This window comes from Chiloscyllium plagiosum, chromosome 1 (assembly GCF_004010195.1).
Source record: "Chiloscyllium plagiosum isolate BGI_BamShark_2017 chromosome 1, ASM401019v2, whole genome shotgun sequence".
NCBI classification, from domain to species: domain Eukaryota; kingdom Metazoa; phylum Chordata; class Chondrichthyes; order Orectolobiformes; family Hemiscylliidae; genus Chiloscyllium; species Chiloscyllium plagiosum.
Genome location: NC_057710.1, coordinates 99,019,141 through 99,040,863, shown reverse-complemented (window position 1 = coordinate 99,040,863; position 21,723 = coordinate 99,019,141). Strand labels below are relative to the sequence as shown.

Here is a 21,723-nt window from a genome sequence, read left to right as displayed (position 1 = left end):
CCCAATTTGCGACTCCCCATAATGAAGCAGAGCATGCAGCAAAAGTGCAATAATTTTCAAACTTTTACCAAGTAGTGGTGCTAATGTTATTTGCTACTCATGATGATTTTGAACAAGGAGGGAAACTAGGCATCTTTCTTCAATAGTATTGCTGTGGTCGAATCCCTCACCATCAACATCGTGGAGGTAGCATTATCTAGAAACTTGGCTGGACTAGCCAGATAAATATAATGGCTACAACACCAGGTCTAAGGATTGACATTCTGTGGTAACTTATCACCTGACTTGCCAAACCTGCAAAGCACAAGTCATGAATGTGGTGGAACATAAAGCAAAGTTCTGCAGATGCTCGAGATCTGAATTTTAACTAAAGCGCCGGAGAAACTCAGCAGGTCTAGCAGCATCCATGTGGAGAGAAACAGTTACTACCCAGTTGCTGCCAGCCCTGCTGAGATTCTCCCAGCACTTTGTGTTTTGGTGTATGATGGGATATGCTCCACTTGCCCAAATGCACACAGCTCCAACACCATGCACAAAGCACTCCAGCAGATTGTCTTTAGTACAGGAAATGAGTGGGATATCACCCAGGTGACAGCTGCTTAACACATTGGTATACTGTGTACCAACTGCTTGATACACTGCAACAATTCATCTCCCATACCCGTAACATGGGCCACAGAAACTACCTTCAAGTTCTCCCCCAAGTCTAACACCAGCCTGATTTGGAAATACATTACTGTACCTTCAATACTGGGGCACAAACTACTTTGGGATACCTTCCCAACAGACTCCAGCAATTCAAGGCAATAACTCACTACCACCTTTGCAAGTGCAATTAGGAATGGGCAATAAATAATTGCTTTATTATAAATAAAATAAACAAACATGTGGGTACAAGAGCAATTCAGATGTCAGGAATCAGGAGGGGAGTGATTCACATCCCAGCTCCCTAAACCATACTATCTACAAGGCTATCAGGAATGCAGAATATAAGCTATGCTGACTCAATTCTCCAAATAGTTCTTCACATGCTCCCTCAAAAACACCAGGAATACTTACCCTATGCTGGATTTTAGGCCATAGGTCCCTTTACTTTGTCAACTTTTACAGATGGATTTCACTAACTCCTTTATCTAATACAGAGTCACAGTTCACAAATCCACGGAATCCAATATGACTCCATAGCCCTCATTTTCTTAAGATTCCCACCAAAACATAAAACAAAGACAGTTATTTGGGTCTTCCACATCAGCCAAATGTCCAGAAGCAATACAGCCACTGGAGTACTTCTGAAGTTTAGTCATTGATACAGTGTGGAAAAGCAGTTAATTTGTGCACAGGAAGTTCATACAAACAGCAGAATTATTTGATTTAGCTTGATTTATTTATTGTCACGTGTATCTTGTTACAAAATACAGTGAAAAGTGTTGTATAGTGTCGCCACTTTCTGGTGCCATCTTAAAAACATAAAAATAAACCAAAATGTAGAACATAAAGGCAGAAAAAGGAATAAATAAAGAGAGTATCCAAGTTTACAGTCCTTCTCGTTAAGTACTCCATCATGGGCCACAGCCCTGGTAGCCAGGCATGAGTCTCCTTTGCCGTGCTGCCACTGGAATGAAAGTCACCACTATGTGGCACGCTCTTGCCACTATGAGTCCTCACTGGACCTCAACAATGCAGGCACCACTAATGCTGCTGGGTACCACATCAATCCAAATGAAACTTCACTACTGTCATGAGTCTGCTTCAGACCACATCGCTGATGCAGCTGCAGCTGATGGCACCAGGTCTCAAACTGGGTTCAAACTCCCAGCACCTCCATGTATCGGTGCTGGATGCAGATGTCGCTGAGAACCCAAACTCAACTCCAATGCTGTGCAAGTCCACACTGTTAGGCCTACTCATTGCCGATGCCATCCCACAATAGAATTCTTCACAAGAGGTAAGTAAAACAAAATAGAAGGGAGAGAGAGAGAGAGAGAGAAGAGAGAGAGAGAGAGAGAGAGAGAGAGAGAGAGAGAGAGAGAGAGAGAGAGAGAGAGAGAGAGAGAGAGAGAGAGAGAAAAAGATGAAACAAAACAAAAAGTGGACAAGCCCTGGGCTCAGAAGCCCTTCTCCACTGCCATCTTACTGAAAGTGACAATCAGATCATTTGTGTTTGTATTGTTGATGGGACGGTTCCAGGGAAAACACCCCTCTCTTCTTCAAAAAAAAAGACTGCCATTTGATCTGACACATCTATCCAAATAGGGTGTGTGGGGCTGTAGTTAATCTCTCCTCCAAAGGCACCTCTGCCTCCAACAGTACAATGCCGCCTCAGAACTACACTGCACTCAGAGTGGGACATAAATCTACTCCCTTCTGACTCAGGAGCAAGAACGTTACTAACTAAGCAATGGCAGGCACAAAACATGCCAATGTGATTTACTATGTTTCTGAAATCTGAAAATGCAAGTATTTACAGAAGGAATGAAGCCACAAGGTTCATTTTTAGAACCAAAGCAATTTATATCCAAACATCAAAAGAACATGGAAGTATAATAATTATATCTGTTCTTAACAAGGAAGGTACATTATAATTATTTAAACTATAAACGAAACTTCTCAACTGAAGCCTCTTTCCACACCCATTTGGCTTATGCCCCAGAAAAACCTAAGGCAGATACTCAACAGAAATTGGAAGGTGAACCAAAGATTCAGAGGGTGGAGGTTTCTTGTGCCAGCCACTTACCTCCAACAAAATATTCCCTTCAAATTTCTTCTAACCATTCCCATGGTTATAGATGCCAATTCAATGCAGTGGATGGAGTCTTAAGCAGAGCCACCTTGGGTCAGAGCTTTCCTTGTCCCAACGTTCTTTAGCTATGATGTGGCAATTGTCTATTTTCTCAGTTGAACTATTCCAACACACTTAATAAAACCCTTAAGTTACTGAGGATCTTAAATACTTTTAGCAAGCAAAGAATTTCAGCTAAATTCTGCCAAAGAGAATATTCCATGCATTTAAGTTTGTTCTAAACTGCAATGAAGAGATGTTTCATACAATAAGCTTCTTATTCACTATTTCCTTCTCTATTGTTTATCTCCCAGGTAATTTAGTTATCTGATCAGTTCCTAGAACAAACTGTTTTGTCCTCTGAAACCTAGCTCTTAAATTTAGCATCACCCAAATATAAAATTTAGGTTTGTCCCTCCAAAACTACATAAGCCAACCATCTGTGTGGACTGATGGTTTTAGCTTCCACTAATCTGTTCATTTTCTTCAGTTACAATCAACTTTTCTTAAAATTTTATCATTTTGTCTGTAAAATTTTGCTTCAACACTACAAAGGCTGTGTTAAGCTCCCTTAATAAACAGAAGGACAAAATTTATCTTCAGTATACTTGTTATCCTTTGATAACTAGAGTGAATCACCGCTGACATTTTTTTTGTATGTCCCACTGTTTCCCTATCTTCTCAACTGAAATTTCATCATTTTGGCTTTCCTCACTAATTTCTTAGATTCTCTAACTATTTCAGTGTTCTGCTCTGCAGTCATGGATTTTTACTTGAAGAAAAGGTATTTTACCTCTTCTTTTGTAGTACTTTGCCAGTGAATCTCTTAGGTTTCTTTTTGTCATTCCTTATCTTATCAAGTAGTATTCAGTTACTTTTTCTTAATTACAGTATTTTGAAAGCCTTCCATTTTTGTGTTCTACCATTTTAAAAGTATGGCCCAACGTTCAGCCTGCTCCATATTCCTTCGAAGTTCACATTTTGACCATTAAAACTTTGTATTATACTCCTCTCATTTGCCAATATGAAAGTCTCTTCATATTGTGATTACTACTTTGAAGTCCTTTAATTTGTACGAGCAGCTCTAAGTACCAAGTTTAATGCTACGTCCTTCCTTAGCAGCTCGTTTAAATAATTTGGATCATGTAGTAGTCCAGGTTTAATTAAAAATACCTTGTTCTCTCATTGTGGCTGCTCCCATATCATTCCAAATCCAATGCGTGTAAACTGAAGTCACTCATAACTGCATCCAATTCTGGTCGCCCTATTATAGGAAAGATGTGGATGCTTTGGAGAGGGTTCAGAGGAGGTTTACCAGGATGCTGCCTGGACTGGAGGGCTTATCTTATGAAGAGAGGTTGACTGAGCTTGGACTTTTTTCATTGGAGAAAAGGAGGAGGAGAGGAGACCTAAATTGAGGTATACAAGATAATGAGAGGCATAGGTAGTCTCTGCCTAGTGATTCTATTTCCCAGGGCAGAAATGGCTAACACGAGGGGTCATAGTTTTAAGCTGGTTGGAGGAAAGTATAGAGGGGATGTCAGAGGCGGGTTCTTTACATCGAGAGTTGAGAGAGCATGGAATGCGTTGCCAGAAGCAGTTGTGGAAGCAAGGTCACTGGGGACATTTAAGAGACTGCTGGACATGCATATGGTCACAGACATTTGAGGGTGCGTACATGAGGATCAATGGTCGGCACAACGTCATGGGCTGAAGGGCCTGTTCTGTGCAGTACTGTTCTATGTTCTCTGTTCTGTGTTCTATAACATTGAAAGTTGACATTTCACATAGTCTCTTAACTTTAGGAAAACATTTACTTCAAAAGCTTTCTGCAAACTTTCCTCCAAGCCCCACACAGTGCTGACTTGGAAATATATCCTTGCTCCTTCACCGTTGCTGGGATAAGATCCTGGAACACCTTCCCTTGTGGATGCACTGACAGCGCATGGATTACAGCAGTTCAAGCTGGCAGCTTAGTACCACGTTCTCAAGAGAATTTAGGGAGAGGCAATAAATGCTAGCTTAGCCAGTGGCATCCACAAGAAAGAAGAAAGGAATGAAATTCCTTTTACAATTTTGTCATGATTTGGAGATGCCGGTGTTGGACTGGGGTGTACAAAGTTAAAAATCACACAACATCAGGTTACAGTCCAACAGGTTATACTATAACCTGTGTTGTGTGATTTTTAAACTTTACAATTTTGTGGTCAAATTATATCCTTCCTTGAATATCATTTTTTAAACTCAATTTACAATACTAATACACCAACTACAACCAAAATTTGTTCTGCGCTCTCTCTAATCAAAGACCTTTTCATTAAAAAAACCCTATTAATGATCCTTATAAGCTGCACAGAGCAACTCAGAGGTTTTCACACAGAGCATGCATAAATCAATCCCTTTGTACTGTATGAGTGTGACAATGGACAAAAAGTTAAAAGGACCTACATACTTAGAGTTACAGAGGTGTACAACATGGAAACAGACCATTCAGTCCAACTTGTCCATGCAGATCAGATATCCTAACCTAATCTAGTCCCATTTGCCAGCACTTTCCCGCTTAAGTTAGTTGTAAATGTCCAAAAAGATTTTATAAATGTTGTTGTTGTGCATGAAGAGAGTTTTAATAGGGCTGATAATTTCTCAAAACATTGCTCAAAGCTCAAGAAAAAGCCATCTTGTCACTATCTCCCATGGAGGGAAAACATATTTGGCAAATTTCCTCCCCAAGAGCACCTAAAATTGTAGATAATATGAATATCCAGGTGCTTAAAGGTGAAGAGTTCAAGGGATAGATTACTCACCATTTTACTAATTCCTTTAAAACATATAAAAATGTTACTTGAAATATTTCTACAAAATCAATTATGTTATTTGGATAAAACAATGGTGCCAGGTCTCTTTCTCTGCCAGCACATTTTGCATCGAGATGATAGATGAAGGTGATAGCAGCCTTAAGGACAAACAAATACTACAGGTTCTTCAAATTTGTGTTGAGATACTCCTAGTGACAAAAAACTGATACTCCCCCGATCACAGTCCAAACGCTTGCTCAATGCATGTGCTCTCGAGAGAACACAAGCTTCAGTTGAAGAACAAAAAAAATCACAAGGCAAATACTAAAACATGTAGGATTCATCATTAAATATTTCTGAATGTAATTTTATAGAGGAGATCAAACTTAAATTGTTGAGGTCTAGAAAAAGGTTTATATAAATGGCACGTTTGTAAATTTTTGCAAAATTATGTGTTGTATTATTAATAAAAAGCCTTTGAAAGCAAGCTTACCTTTCTGTATGATGGTCTAACATAGCGTGCAATGCTTCAGCATTAGCTGCAAGGGAGCAAAACAACATTCAGTCCCAAACTAAATTATGGATATTTGAAACTTTACAATTCAAATCTAATTACTTTTGATGGCTTGCTCAAATTCATCTACATTTTGTCAGTCTAATGCTACAAAATTTTATCACAAAGTTGACTTTGAAATTGAACAAAATCCTAACAAATGAAAATTAAAACCTAGATTAAAGTATAAAAAGAGACAAGGCTATAATGGGAGCGAAATAGTGTTCATTTTTGAAGTGGTGGTTTATTTCAAACAAGCTTGAGCGAGAAATTCAAATGTACAATACAAACAGTGGCAGCATCTAGAAAAGAAACTATTTCGGGGCCATATAGTCCAAACATAGTTTGCACAAATAGAAAAGCCTTGAAATGGCAACTGTAATTATTAAATTATTTGTAATTACTGTCATTACTGTATAAAATTGACAAGAACGCACAAACTTGGGAGGATGACATCAGTGAAACAGGCTGCACAGTGTAAATTTTGAAAATGCAATCACAAAATTTGTAACTTGACACAAACACCAACCTTTTATAATGTCATTATTATGGCACAGGCGATGGTAATTTGGTCCATCAAACCCATGCTTGCTCTTCATACAGCAAATTAGACAAGTCCATTCCATGGCGCTCTCTCTGACCCAGCAGCTTAAATTCTCTCAAATATCACCCATTTTATTTTTGAAATGGTTAATAGTCTACATTTCCATCACTCTCACAGGCAGCAAGAGTCAAGTCATTGGTCACATTTTGTAAAACAGTTATTCTTCTCATCTCCCCTGCATTTCTTGTTGTGAATACTAAATTATTGGATGATCAGCTGATGAGAATGGCTATCTGTATCTACATTATCTATCAGATCACCCCTCAATCTCCTGTCGGTGTTTTAAAATTGTAAAATGGGGAAAGTATTGCGTGGACCCTTTGAAAGATGGACTTTTTTTTCCTCTGCTCAGAGTTAAAAATGAATGTCTGGCAGCAGCGCAAGTTTGCAAGTACACAGAGCACCTGAATAGAAACATTTTAAGTTGCAAGGCCAAGCAGCAGTTTTATCAAGACAACTGATTTGAAATTTGGCCAATCAATTTAAATCAGGTCCTTAGCTACCAAAAACCTACCAAATTTAAATCTGATCGTTTTGGTAATCTAGGACCAGATTGTCAAAATAATGGTATGTTATCAAGGGTATAAAAGAAGAGGGCAACTGGAAAATAAGCACAGTTAACTGCCATCCTGTCAGTGTTGACAGCTCTCTCTCAAGAACTTGGCTCTCATAGTCAGCTATGTATTAATAATGATAGCAATGACAAAGAAACAATGGAAAAAGGCGCTCTTGATAGAAGAATTGGAGGTGTTATTCCTGGAGGATTCGACGGAAGCCGGCACAGAACATTCCGGAAGTGAATACACGGCTGTAATTTCAAAAGACTAAATTCAATTTTTTTGAAACATAAGTGGGAGTTATATTTATTGGAACAACATACCATTAGAATCTTGATGTATTCAGGAATAGGTAGTAGTCAGAAAAGATTTATTCTGTTTGTTAATAGTTTAGTTAATTTGTTCACTGTTACAGCTAGATAAATAAATTGTTACTTGTTGATTTTATCAGGGATTTATTTTATTTAACCACAAGAAGTTGCTGAGAAGCAGGTTACACCACTTTTCACACTCTTTTACAGATTAGAAAGTGAGGTGCTTCTTTTGACTAGTCACTCCAAAATAAGACAAAGAACTGCAGGTGCTGGAAATCCCAAAAAAGTGCTGGAGAAACTCAGAGGTGTGGCAGCATCTGTAGAGAGAAAAATAGTTAATGTTTCAAGGCCAGTCATCAGAACAGTTTTGTTAACTAAAGATATTAAGAGAAATGGGCTAAAGGTGGGGATATTCCCTCTTCTTGGTAAGGCACGGAAAGCATTTCAACACAGAAATGCCTTATTACCAGGTTTCTCTTTGACATTTTGAGCACCACTATAACAGCCTTTAGCATATTCCTATTAGTGATCCCATCAAGAAATATTTCATCTTTCTCCCTGTAGAATTGCTGCAGTCCAACCACAATCTCAAATGAATATAGTCTACAGGACCATGATAGTTCAATTCTGCTTGTATGTAACATATACATTTTTATAACAAAGGCTTACCTGGATTTTTCATAATATAATGCACCATTTGTCCAACTGTGTCAGCATTGCACTCATTACTATCACAGAAATCTAAGGACCAATATAATAGAAAACAAAGATAAGTAAAATAACATGAACGTCCAGACTGCTGAGTTTCTCTAGCTCTTTATGTTTTTATATGAGGTAGTTCAATCCCTGTTCCCTACTTGCTCACTGCTTATCAAAGTGAACAATTTAAAATTGTCTACAGCAATAATTTTTCTAAGCTAATTACAGATTTTCTGTATGCCTTTCCCAGTTTGGATGACCTGTATGCATTTAGAGTCATAGAGCTAAAGAGATGTACAGCATGGAAACTGATTCTTCAGTCCAACTCATCCATGCTGACCAGAATTTAGGATAAATTAATCTAGTCCCATTTGCCAGCATTTGGTCCACATCCCTCTAATCCATTCCTATTCATATACCCATCCAGCTGCCTTTTAAATAGTGTAATTGTAGCTATCTACACCATTTCCTGTGGCAGCTCATTCCATATACGCACCATCCTCTTTAAAAGTTGCCCCTCTGGTCCCTTTTAAATCTTTCCCTTCTCATTTAAATCTATGCCCCCTAGTTTTGGACTCCCCTACCCTGGTGAAAAGACCTTGTTTATTTAGATTATCCATTCCCTTCACAATTTTACAAATTTCTATAAAGGTCACACCTCAACCTCCAACGCTCCAGGGAAAATAGCCTCAGTGTATTTAGCCGCTCCCTACAGCTCAAACCCTCCAACCCTGGCAACAGACTTGTAAATTTTTTCTGAATCCTTTCAAGTTTCACAACATCCATCGTATAGTAGGGAGATCAAAACTGCACATAGTACTCCAAAAGGTGGCCTAACCAATTTTCTCAATATGACCTCCTAACTCCTATACACAACACACTGACCAATAAAGGCAAGCATACCAAATGCCTTCTTCACCATCCTATCTCGCTGCAACTCCATTTTCAAGGAACTATGAACCTGTGCTACAAGGTCTCTTTGTGCAGCAACACTTCCCAGGACCTTGCCATTAAGTGTACAAGTCCTGCCCTGATTTGCCTTTCAAAATATTAATTTCAACTCCACTAAGTCTGCTTCATGATGTTGCCCACTATAACTTGTAAATATATAAAAGGAAATAGCCCGTCACTCCAATACTGAAGTCATTACATATTGTCAGAAACAGTTTCCATAGTTTACTTTCAATCCCAGAGTCCCATCTAAACATAATGACTGGATGGAAGAAATGATCTTCACTTTCATTCAAACACAAAACAGTTTAAATGAAGTGTCCATTAATAATCAATATATTTTACAATGTTGAACTACTTAGTCCAAGACTAACGAGTTTTAGTAGTTACCTCATAAATTGCTACTCTTACCCATCTGAGTGGCAGCAACCTTTTCACCACATTCTGACTCTCTGTCTGTCGTGCATCGATAACCTTTTTTGGTCAGAATGTGGCAGATAAATATTCCCAGAAGTCCTGTGAGAAAGAAGACAGGTACCAATCCAAGTGCGATGTACTCTGGATGTACATTATTTGATTCAGTTTGGTTCATCCCTTGCCCAGAGCTTTGGGGTTCTACAAAAAAAAGGGGCAAGTATCTCAGTAAAATATCAAATATTATTTCTATGGCTAAGTTGCCTATTTTCTTCCTATTCCCTGTGTTAAACAACTGCTTTCCCACCTTCGGCTGGAAATGCTTGTGTGGACATCATTCATTCTGATCAACTCCTTTCATCTCTGTTGTATTATCCATATCTGCCCTTTTTTCTCTTCCTCCACCAAATGTCTAATCCATGGAACAAAGATAGGAGCACGAGTAGGTCCCACAAGCCTGCTCCACCATTCACTGTGACCATGCCTAATCATTGACTCAATATCTTATTTCACCATTACCTATTCCCTTGATCCTTTTAGTCAGTATCTCATTCCGCTATTAGTAAAGACAACCTGTGCTGGAAGCAGCTTATCTACAAGAAAAGGGAGAAATACAATTTAGGGGGAAAAAAAATACGGTCAAACAGCATGCTGTTCTCACTGAGGGATTCATGTATTTTTGAACTGTGGTCTTGGATATGGATCAAAAGTGAGGTTACATTTAAAAAAAATGTAATAACTAAATTTGCCCCTCGAGCTTGCTCCACCAATTATGATGTGGAGGTGCCAGTGTTGGACTGGAGTGGACAAAGTTAAAAAAGACACAAACACCAGGTTATAGCCAAACAGGTTTATTTGGAAATACAAGCTTTCGGAGCACTGCTCCTTCATCAGGTAGCTGGTGGAGTAGGATCATAGGACACAAAATTTATAGCAAAAGATCATAGTGTCACACAACTGACGCATTGAACAAACCGAGATTGCTGTTAAGTTTTTCATCTTTTAGAATGGGTTGCAGGTGTCGATTCATTAATAAGTAAATCCCAGAATTTTTTTCAAATCACATTCCTGAGATAACTTAAAGTTTCATAAAAGTGATATTTCAGCTCAGACAATGCATTAAAAGGAGTAAGGTTAGAGTCTGCAAGATTTTAACTTTCTCCAAATAGATCTTGGAAAAAGATTGGAATCTGAACTCATTTACAACTCTGCTTTATATCTTTCAATCCCTAAAGTAAAGAAGATAACCTAGCGATTAGTCTTGAAACTAACAACTGACTCAAGCTCCAAAAGAGGAGAGACTGGAAAAAAGTTTCAGATTTCTGCTACGGCGAGATATGTATTTACCGGTTCCAAATTTTCAATCCTTACCTGCCTGCTTTAATTTGTTAATTCATACTTCTTGAATTGAATCCTCTCACCAGAGGAAATTGTTTCTCTTTACCTATTGCCATCAAATTCTTTTATAATTTTTAAAACCCTTGGTTAGATAATGTCTCTCTTTTCTATACTCAATAGAACAAAATCAGCTGAATGCATAACCTGTCCTCATATTTAACGGTTAAAACTTAAGCTGAAAATGTGTTGCTGGAAAAGCGCAGCAGGTCAGGCAGCATCCAAGGAACAGGAGAATCGACGTTTCGGTCATAAGCGCTTCTTCAGGAATGAGGAAAGTGTGTCCAGCAGGCTAAGATAAAAGGTAGGGAGGAGGGACTTGGGAGAGGGGCGTTGGAAATGCGATAGGTGGAGGGAGGTCAAGGTGAGGGTGATAGGCCGGAATGGGGTGGGGGCGGAGAGGTCAGGAAGAAGATTGCAGGTTAGGAAGGAGGTGCGGAGTTCGAGGGATTTGACTGAGACAAGGTGGGGGGAGGGGAAATGAGGAAACTGGAGAAATCGGAGTTCATCCCTTGTGGTTGGAGGGTTTCCAGGCAGAAGATGAGGCGCTCTTCCTCCAACCGTCGTGTTGCTATGGTCTGGCGATGGAGGAATAGATGATGTGTGTGGAGGTGCAGGTGAATTTGTGGCGGATATGGAAGTGTCCCTTGGGGCCTTGGAGGGAAGTAAGGGGGGAGGTGTGGGCGCAAGTTTTGCATTTCTTGCGGTTGCAGGGGAAGGTGCCAGGAGTGGAGGTTGGGTTGTACGGTTTTTCATCATATCGAAATATTCCCGTTGTCTTCCTTCATTTCAAAGTTGGCAATCTCACATTTCCTGATAATCACTGGAATGAAAGGCTTAACATGAGGAACATTTGAGGATGCTGGGACTATACTTGATGGAGTTTAGAAGGATGAGGGGCAGATCTGATGAAACTTTCAGAATACTGAATGGCCTGGACAGAGTGGACGTTGGGAAGATGTTTCCATTGGCAGGAGAAACAAAGACCTGAGGGTACAGTCTTACAGTAAAGGGAAGACTTTTTAGAATGGAGATAAGGAGAGATTTCTTTAGCCAGAGAGTGGTGAATCTGTGGAATTCATTGTCAAAGAAGGCTGTCCAGGCCAGTTCATTGAGTATATTTAAAACAGAAATAGATAAGTTCTTGATTGCCAAAGGGATCCAAGGTTACAGGGAGAAAGTGGGCTTTTCAACCCCATCAGCCATGATTGAATAGCAGAGCAGACACGATGGGGTGAATGGCCTGCTTTCTGCTTTCTATATCTTCTGGGCTTATATTTAATTCTAACTGATTCCATTTTAGACCAAATCTGTTTCTGTTCCGACTGCATTGCTTACTGTTTTTACTCAGTATTTTCAAACTTGCTGTATTTTTTTTAAAAAGCAGGTGATATTTAAAATCTCAAATAGGTTTGATTGACAAAGTTATTGGCTGCATTGTCAATGACATTGTAGGCAGTTTTTTTTCATCTTTGGAAAATGTTGAACAGAGGCTTGTCTGAAAATTTTAGAGGAGAAACAGGTCCAGAGTACGTTTTAACAGCAGCTACTAACAGTCTACCAAAACAAAACCAAGCAAACCACAGTTGCTGGGCATGAGCAAAATGGAGGACAGAATTCCTGACCTGAAGTTGATGACTTCTGTGTTAATACTAGAAGACTCTAAATTCCCAAGAAGGAAAATTAATTATTGTTGCTCCAACTTGTATTGGGTTTCACTGGAATACTGCAGCAAGATTAGGACAGTAATGTGAGCATGAGACCAACATATTGTCTTGAAATGGCAAGTGACTGGCAGGTCCAGCTCACGTGCACAGAATGAGCAGGGGCGCTACACAAAATGGTCAGTCAGCTTGTGTTTTGTCTCCCCAGTGTTGAGGAGATCACATTAAGAGTACAAATACATTTGACTAGATTGAAAGAAATACAAGTAATTCATTGATTCACCTGGAAGAGGTGTTTCTTGCCATGGAGCGCGAAGGGGCAAAGAGGGCAAGCATTACACCTCCTTTATGGGAATGAGAATGTGCTATGGAAGAAGGATGAGGTTCTGGGGCACCTTAACTGACCAGGTCGTCATAAATAGAGAATGGCCTCTCTGAAATGCTGACTGGGGTGGAAAGGACATGTTCAGTGATGACATCATGCTGGAGCTGGCAGAAATGATGGAGCATGATCCTTTGAAATTGGAGTTGAGAGTGTGGTGCTGGAAAAGCACAGCAGGTCAGGCAGCATCCAAGGAACAGGAAAATTGATGTTTTGGGCAAAAGCCCTTCATTAGGGCATTTCTCCCTGTAATCACACTCTCGACTCATCTCCAGCATCTGCAGTTCTCACTTTGACCTTTGAAATTGGAGTCTAGTGGAGTGGGAACTGAGGATAAATGTAATACTAATCACAGTTTTGTGAGAAAAGGATAAAGGCAGGAGTGAGGGAATTAGGTCAGAAATTGTTGAGAACTCTGTCCACCACAATGGGAATAAATTCCAAATTTGAAAAAAGGAAAACATGTCAGAAGCACTACTATAAAAGGTAATATCAGAGCAAATGTGATGGACATAGAGAAATGGGAAGAATGGAATTGCATTCTTATGGAAACACAGTATGAGGAAGTGTAGTTGAGGTGGCTATAGGAAGTGATAAGTTTTTAGTGAATACATAGCCCATCCCTGCAATTAAAGACAGAAAATTCAAGAAAGGGAAGAGATGCAGATGAGCCAGGTGAAGGTGAGAGAAGGGTAGAAGTTGGATGTAAAATTGATTAATCTATCCGGCTCCAGACGAGAGTAGGAAGTGACGTTGATGTAGTCATTGATGTACGAGAAGCAAGTTGCTATCCTCAATGACAGAAAAGTCCCACTTCCCATCAGCCATCCTCATCACATTGAGCAAGATCCAATTCCAAGAGCTGAAAAGTTGTTGTGCAACATAGTGGTGGTAATTATATCATTTAACTATTCAACAACATATTCATACAGCACTTTTAATATAACAAAATGTTTCAAGGAACCTTGGAGGATACGAAGGGATACAAGCTAAAAATTTAATCAAAAGAGTAGCTTTCAAGTAGTGCCATATAGGTAGAAAGCGAAGTAGGGAGATTAAGTGTTACACAGAGGATATTCCAGGGGTCGGAGCTTAGGCAACTGATGACATGGACACCAACGGCACAGCAACTTTAATTGGGAATGCACAAGAGGCCAGTATTAGAGAAATGCAGATATCTCCAATGTTACGTGGGGGTTGGAGGAGATTAGAGATAGAGAGGAGCAAGACCACAGTGCAATTTGGAAGGCTGAGTGAGAATGTTTTAAGTCAAGATATTATAAGTAAGGAACAAAGCAGGAGCAAGATAATGAAACAACTGAAAACAATTTAACATCAGGTTCTGCAAAGTCGGATTGGCTCAGTTGATCTATACTTTTGACATAAGCCATCACTGCCATGCATTGCTTAACATAAGTTTATCGAGATAAAAAAATCAGTGCATTTCAAAATTGTTACATAACATGACAGACAACGCAATGAGACACAATGCCAAAACATTTGCATTTGTACTTTTTCCCCTACATACAGACTATAAAAGCTTTAGACAAAATTCAGCAGCCAGATTATTTGCTGACAGTGTGCAAGCAGTCCCTGGGGATTGTTAACCAGGCTCTGTTCACAAGTCAATTTTTACCCAAGTCAGAACACAAGCAGGACAACATAAAACTGCTATTCCTAAGTATAGGAAATGCTCGTATTTGTATTTAAAATCTTCTGTCAGAGATCCTGTTCATAAATAAGAGTGTTCACAAATTGAGTTAAAAAACACAACGCCAGGTTATAGTCCAACAGGTTTATTTGGAAATACTAGCTTTCGGAGTGCTGCTCCTTCATAGTGTGGTTGTGAAGATAAGATTGCAAGACAGAATTTATAGCAAAAGTTTACAGTGTGACGTAAATGAAATTATATTTTGAAAAAGACGTGGATTGTTTATTAAGTCGCTCATCTTTTAGAATGACCATGTTGGTTTCAGTTCTTTCATATGTAAATTGCAAAACCTTTTCTTAAGTTACATTCCCAAGTGAACTTTAACAATTGTTGTCATGTCAGCCGAGATAATGTATTGAAGGTGTTAGCTTCCCTGTGTGGGGCTGTGCCACAATGTTCAGACTGATCCTAAATCTAAAAAAATGGATTTACAGAATCTTGCATGAATTCATGCAGTTTTTGAGCAAAGTAAAATGTCATTCGATACAGATGTTCTCTGACGTCCGGTATCCCCAATGTAGAGGGGACCACATCAGGAGCAACAGATACAATAAATAACGTGTGAAAGTGTAGGTGGATGCTATCTCCGGGAAACCCGCACCAATCAACCTCACCGCCCCATAGCCGAACATTTCAATTTCCCCCTCCCACTCTGCAGAGGACATGCACGTCCTGGGCCTCCTCCACTGCCACTCCCTCACCACCCAACGCCTGGAGGAAGAATGCCTCACCTTCCGCCTCGGGAGCCTTCAACCCCATGGTATCAATGTGGACTTCACCAGTTCCCTCATTTCCCCTCCACCCACCTTACCCCAGTTCCAACCTTCCAGCTCAACACCGTCCTCGTGACCTGTCCCACCTGTCAATCTATATTCCCACCTACCCGCTCCACCCTCCTCTCCGACCTATCACCTTTACCCCCACCTCCATCCACCTATTATACTCTCAGCTACCTTCTACTCAGCCCCACCCCTGCCATTTATCTTTCCACCCCTGAGGATCTCATTCTCATTCCTGATGAAGGGCTTTTGCCCAAAACGTCAATTTTCCTGCTCTTTGGGTGTTGCCAGACGTGCTGAGCCTTTCCAGCACCACTCTAATCTTGACTCTAATCTCCAGCATCTGCAATACCCACTTCTGCCAACAAGAGATCATAGCCTAGTCTATTTTCTTGCCTCTCCCTAGCACTCCCAACCATCTCCATCCCTTCCCTACAATACCCCTTTGGAAAGCTGCCACTTGAAATTCCCTTTGCATCAGTAGGTGGTTCTCTCTTCCCAGAAAACCATCTAATTTGCAACTGCAGCTATTTTTTGCTTTATCAACCCTCTTAAAAAAGAACACATCGTGGAAGTACAAATTAAAAACATCCACGAGTACTTTGAGGTTCTGAATCAATGGCCATGACTGTCCAGATGTTGCTGCATATGGCTATGGATCATTTCAGTATCTTGAGGAATTGCTGAACATTGTGAAATCATCAAACATCTCCACTTCTGACCCACTATGATGGAGGGAAGGCCATTGATGAAGCAGTTGAAGGCGGTTGGGCCTACTAACTTTAGGAATACCTGCAGAGGTGCCCTTGGGCTTACATTATTGACCTCCAAACAGTAACATTCCTTTCCACAAACGATGTCAAATTACATGTGATCTTTTACAACAAAAGGAATTAGGCTTAGAGTGCTTTATCATACAATAGTCTAGTAATTGCCCACTTTCCAATTCAACAGTTTTATTTTACCTGGTATGTTTATTAGTTGGCACAATAGATGCTCTCTCCTGTAAGTCAGAATGCTGAGGTTTCAAATCCCACTTCATGACTTGAGCACAAAATCTATGCTCATGCTTCAGTGATGTACTTAATTTGGCACCAGAGATACTACTATTGTGACGAAGGTTATGTTATCTTTGCATTTACGAGCTCTCAAACAAAAACAGACATTCCGGGGGTCTGGTTCGGATGGGTTTTAGGGCCAATTTGTTTATTTTTTACAGACACTGCCTCAGGCAAAAAGGCTTTCAAGTTTTAAAAAAAAACTTGTATAATGAAAGGGGAGCGGCCAGTGCTCCCAGCTCAGCCTTACTCTGGTTTGGTTTGGCATTTAGCAGGCTGGCTGTTCAGAGCTGTTTGTCAGTGGTTAGCTGGGAATCCAAAAAAAAAACCAGCTACATGGAAGAAGGTGTCCCATGCTGAATCTCTCTGCCACCTCTCTCTCTCCTGTCAAACCCTATGTTTGATTTTACCTTTTTTGCCAAGGGGTGTTTATGGGGATTGTTGTAGAAATTTGGAACAGCATCATTAAGTTGGGTAGTCTGTTGGGTTTTCGGATTAGTTAAGTTATTCTGTTCTTTTTTATTTGTGTTTCATTCAATACACTAAATAAATTCTGTTTTGCTTAAAACTGAAGGATTTTGACCAGCTGCACCACTCCTGGAATATCCACTGTACACCTGTTCAAAAACGTTAGGATCTGGGTTATCTTCTTAAAATGTTTTGAGGGGGTCTGGCCATAACACTATCTTTCAGGCAAGATGTTGAACAGATGCCCAGTCTGCCCTCTCAGATGGATGTAAAAGATCTCATGGTGCCATTTTACAAACAAAATAGGATAAGTTGTCAATGACATTTATCAGAAATAAAATCATTATCACATTACCATTATTGGGAGCTTGCTATGTGCAAATTAGCTGCCATATTTCCTCATATGACAACAACAACTATATTTCCAAGGTACTTCAGTTGTTGAAAACCACTTTGGGGCAACCAGTGATCGAAGGTCACGCACGAATACAAATTTTTTTTTTCTGTATCTATCTTGCTCCACATCATAAGAATCTCTCGACCATGCATTTTCAAAGAGCATTTTGCTATAATGTTGTTACAGCTTAAAATCGATTCATTAACAGCATTAAATAAACTTTATGGAATGCAAAGTCTCCCATGGAGGATCTATCCATATATTGCCCTAGGTAACAGATGCTTACATCAAATTAGAATGGCTCACATCATCTGCCTATTTGTTTCTGGCATGTATTTGACACAGCTCACTCAGATGAAGAAGATAATTATCATAGATCACCAATATGCCAATTAAATGCATGTAAAGGTCTGGAGGAGTTTATATGCAAACCTTGTTTAAAGATTTGTAGCTCAGGTGCCGTAGTTGTGGGTATGTTGGCTGACCTGCAGACGTTTTAACCCGTCTAGGTGACATCTTCCATGCTTTGAGTGTCCTGTGAAGCGCTGCTGTTCTGTGTCTTCTGGAATTTATTTAGTTCTGTTCCTGCTGTTTCTGGTTGCCAGTTCTGGTTGTTCATTGTTGTGGTCAGTATATTGGGTTAGGTCAATGTGTTTATTTTTGGAGTCTGTGGATGAGTGCCATGCTTCTAAGAATTCTCTGGCTGTCCTCGGTTTAGCTTGTCCTATTGTCATTGCGTTGTCTCAGTCAAATTTGTGGTCCTTGCCATCTGTGCATATGGCTACTAAGGACAGCTGGCTGTGGCATTTAATGGCTAGTTGGTTTTCATGAATGGGGATTGCTAGTTGTCTGCCTGTTTGCCCTAAATAATGTTTCATGCAGTCTTTGCATGGAATCTTGTAAACTACGTTTGTGTTGCACGTCATGACTATTGGGTCCTTTGGCCTGGTGAGTTGTCGTCTGAACGTGGCTGTCGGTTTATGGGCTGTCATGAATCTGAGTGCTGGGAGAAGTATGGGTGTCAATTCAGAGCTTTTTTTTTTTACATAAGGTAGCGTGGCCAGTGTGTTAGGTTGTGACATGTTCCCATTACGTTGTCTAGCAGGCATTTGTGGGTGAGGTTGTGGGGATATCCATTCTTGGCAAAGACTTTGTAGATTTTGTGTTCTTTTCACAGGTCGGGAGTGCTGAAGTATGTCCTAGGCTTTTCGAACAGGGTCATGATACAGCTTCTCTTGTGTGTGTTTGGGTGATTGTGTTTGTGGTTCAGGATCTGGTCCATGTGTGGCTTTTCTGTATGCTTTTGTTGTACCTTCACAGTTTTGTGTTCTTTCTACCATCACATCCAGGACCACAACTTCAACTGAGACAATACAACAATAACAGGACAAGATAAACAGGGGACAGCCAGAGAATTTCTAGGAGCATGGCACTCATCCATGGACTCCATCAACAAACACACTGACCTAGACCCAATATACTGACCATTACAACAAACAATTGCAATCAGTAACCAGAAGCAGCAGGAACGGAATCAAATAAATTCCTCAAGACTCAGTACAGCAGCACTTCACAGGAGGTTCCAAAGCATTTAAGATGTAACATGGACAGGGGACAGGTTTCTATTTATGGCAGCTTAGGCATCAGCTAAAAAGACAAAAAGAGACTGAACTAATGGTCCCTGTGCTTCAGCATTAACCTATTATATTGCTGATACCTGAGCAAATGCTTGTCACATACTCAATGACATTCATAAGCAGGTCAATTCACAATTGATATTTAAATCAGAAGATGCAAGTTAAAATAGACAAAACAATGTTAATTTACTTCTGAACAACCTATACCTGTATGTTTTTCATCTGTTTAATCTCATTTGTGCAATTAAGGTTTTAATTAATTTTAAAGAAAGTAATCAAATAACAAATTTAACTTGGTATAAGATTTATATATTGATTTGGAGTTGTAATTTGTAGCTAGTCAATAATCTGCAAGAACAAGGCAAACTCTTTGCGAGATAATCACATTCTACACATGTAATGGGCAGAAACAAGTGGGGCCTCAAATATAAATATATCACATTCATCTTCAGTAAGAGATAACATTTCCACATGGAAAACAAAAAAAGCAGAATATCGAAATGCTCCAGTTATTCATCATACATGGAACATGACTTGTATTTCCTATTGTAATTAGTATTCATGTAACAATATGAAAATCTCATTTCAAATATTGAACTACAATATAACAAATATGGTAATCTTTAAAAAAAAAGACAGCAAATCACAATCTTTCAAATAATGCAAGTACTATGATCCTTACAAGCTTCACCTTGTTTACAAAGGGGAAGTGACTCAGCCTTCTGCCATGTTGGGTGGTGTCACAATTAGTAGCAACTCAAGAGAGCATGCCTAAACCAAGCAATTCAGATTTCTAATAGGACTGAAGTTAGGCAATCGAATGGAAAAGTTTATTATGCCATTTTTAAAATATCATACACAGAGCTTCCTTAAAATAGTAAATGATAAGCTAAACTCTCTTTTTTGTTGGCACTGAAATTCAATATTGTATATTAACATTTATCATAGTTGGTCAGTTGAATGTGCACCATGATACCTGACAGCACAATATAAACTTTATCTCGCCAATATTAAAAGCAATGCCAACACCTGACCAGGTTAGCTAAATGAAGCATTAACTTTGGGTAAGCAGACTTTCACCCTTTCCACAGACCTACTTTGCCCCAACTCATCACTCTCAAAGTCTCGGAATTTGATACTTAATTTCTTGCAGTTACATTTTTCATGCACTTGGCTACTGACATTGGAGTTTGGCAGACGATCAAGTGCGAAACATCTCATCTCTACGCAACTCCCTCATTTAGGTTTCAATTGATTTCAAGGTTGAAAGGAAATTTAAGTCACAAGAGCTCAAATCACTGATACGATATAGAGTCAGAGTCATAGTCATACAGCATGACTGGATATTTGACATTTATTGTTACTCTACACATTCTTCTTTAAAGTATTACACCAATATTACTTTGATCTGATTAATCCTTCGTTCAGGATTGGATACAAATCTTTCAATGTGGTATTTGATATTCGTGCTATTTAAAGAAGGAAATGCCAAATAAAAATCAACACAAATATAGAAGGCAATGTTACTGCGTGACTGCATGAGCTAGAAATAATTTTAATCAGGAGCTCCTGAAAATCAAAAGGAATCAACAAAATAAAATTATCTTGGCCCCTCTTATGATCATTCCTATGATATCCAAAGAAAGTCATGCTCAAGAAACAAGATTTTGTTACAACAATAAATATGGTCCTAACAGTATGCTGAGTTTTCACCAATACATAGGCGACGGTCTGTGCGAAGTTTGCACATTTTCCCAGTGTCTGAATGGGTTTGCTCCGGGTGCTCAGCTTTCTGCCCATTGTCCAAAAATGTGCAGGTTAGGTGAATTGGTCATGCTAAATTGCCCACAATGTACAGGGATGTGTAGGGGAATTAGTCAGGGGAATGCATCTGGGTGGGTTACTCTTCAGAGGTTCGGTGTGGACTTGTTGGGCCAAGTTGCATGTTTCTACAATGTAGGGATTCTATGAAATTTCTATGAAATAATCTATCTTACATGAACAATTAACACTTGGGTGTGTGGCACTGAAATGATCAGATCAGGTGACAGGTCAGTTTAGAAACTTGATGTTTCACTCCATATGACCAACTCAATAATGTCGCCCACGTCCAACACACTGCATCCACCTGGACACCCCGCACTGGCCTATTACCTGCCCTCGACCTCTTCATTTCCAACTGCCTCCGGGACATTAACCGCCTCAACCTGTCTACCCCCTCCCCCACTCCAACCTCTCACCCTCACAACCTGCAGCCCTCCAATCCCTCTGCTCCAATCCCAACCTGGATTAGTGGTGCTGGAAGAGCACAGCAGTTCAGGCAGCATCCACGACGTTTCGGGCAAAGGCCCTTCATCAGGAATAAAGGCAGAGAGCCTGAAGCGTGGAGAGATAAACTAAACTAGAGGAGGGTGGGGATGGGGAGAAAGTAGCATAGACTACAATAGGTGAGTGGGGGAGGGGATGAAGGTGATAGGTCAGAGAGGAGAGGGTGGAGTGGATAGGTGGAAAAGGAGATAGGCAGGTAGGACAAGTCATGGGGACAGTGCTGAGCTGGAAGTTTGGA

The 21,723-nt window shown here is 39.8% G+C and overlaps 1 protein-coding gene across 6 annotated transcripts in view; it reads right to left on the bottom strand.

The window, feature by feature from the left end:
• Positions 1 to 21,723, bottom strand: part of LOC122551387 (RELT-like protein 1) — a 77,596-nt gene that overhangs the window by 33,104 nt on the left and 22,769 nt on the right. For all 6 annotated transcript variants that reach the window (XR_006312096.1, XR_006312094.1, XR_006312095.1 and 3 more), the window contains exons 2-4: positions 9,664 to 9,867; positions 8,272 to 8,343; positions 6,068 to 6,113 (exon numbers count right to left, since the gene is read on the bottom strand). Coding sequence is in view for 3 of the 6 variants with exons in the window: in XM_043693229.1 (XP_043549164.1) it covers positions 6,068 to 6,113; positions 8,272 to 8,343; positions 9,664 to 9,867 (322 nt within the window). In the remaining 3 variants the exon portion in view is untranslated. The remainder of the gene's footprint in view (positions 1 to 6,067; positions 6,114 to 8,271; positions 8,344 to 9,663; positions 9,868 to 21,723) is intronic.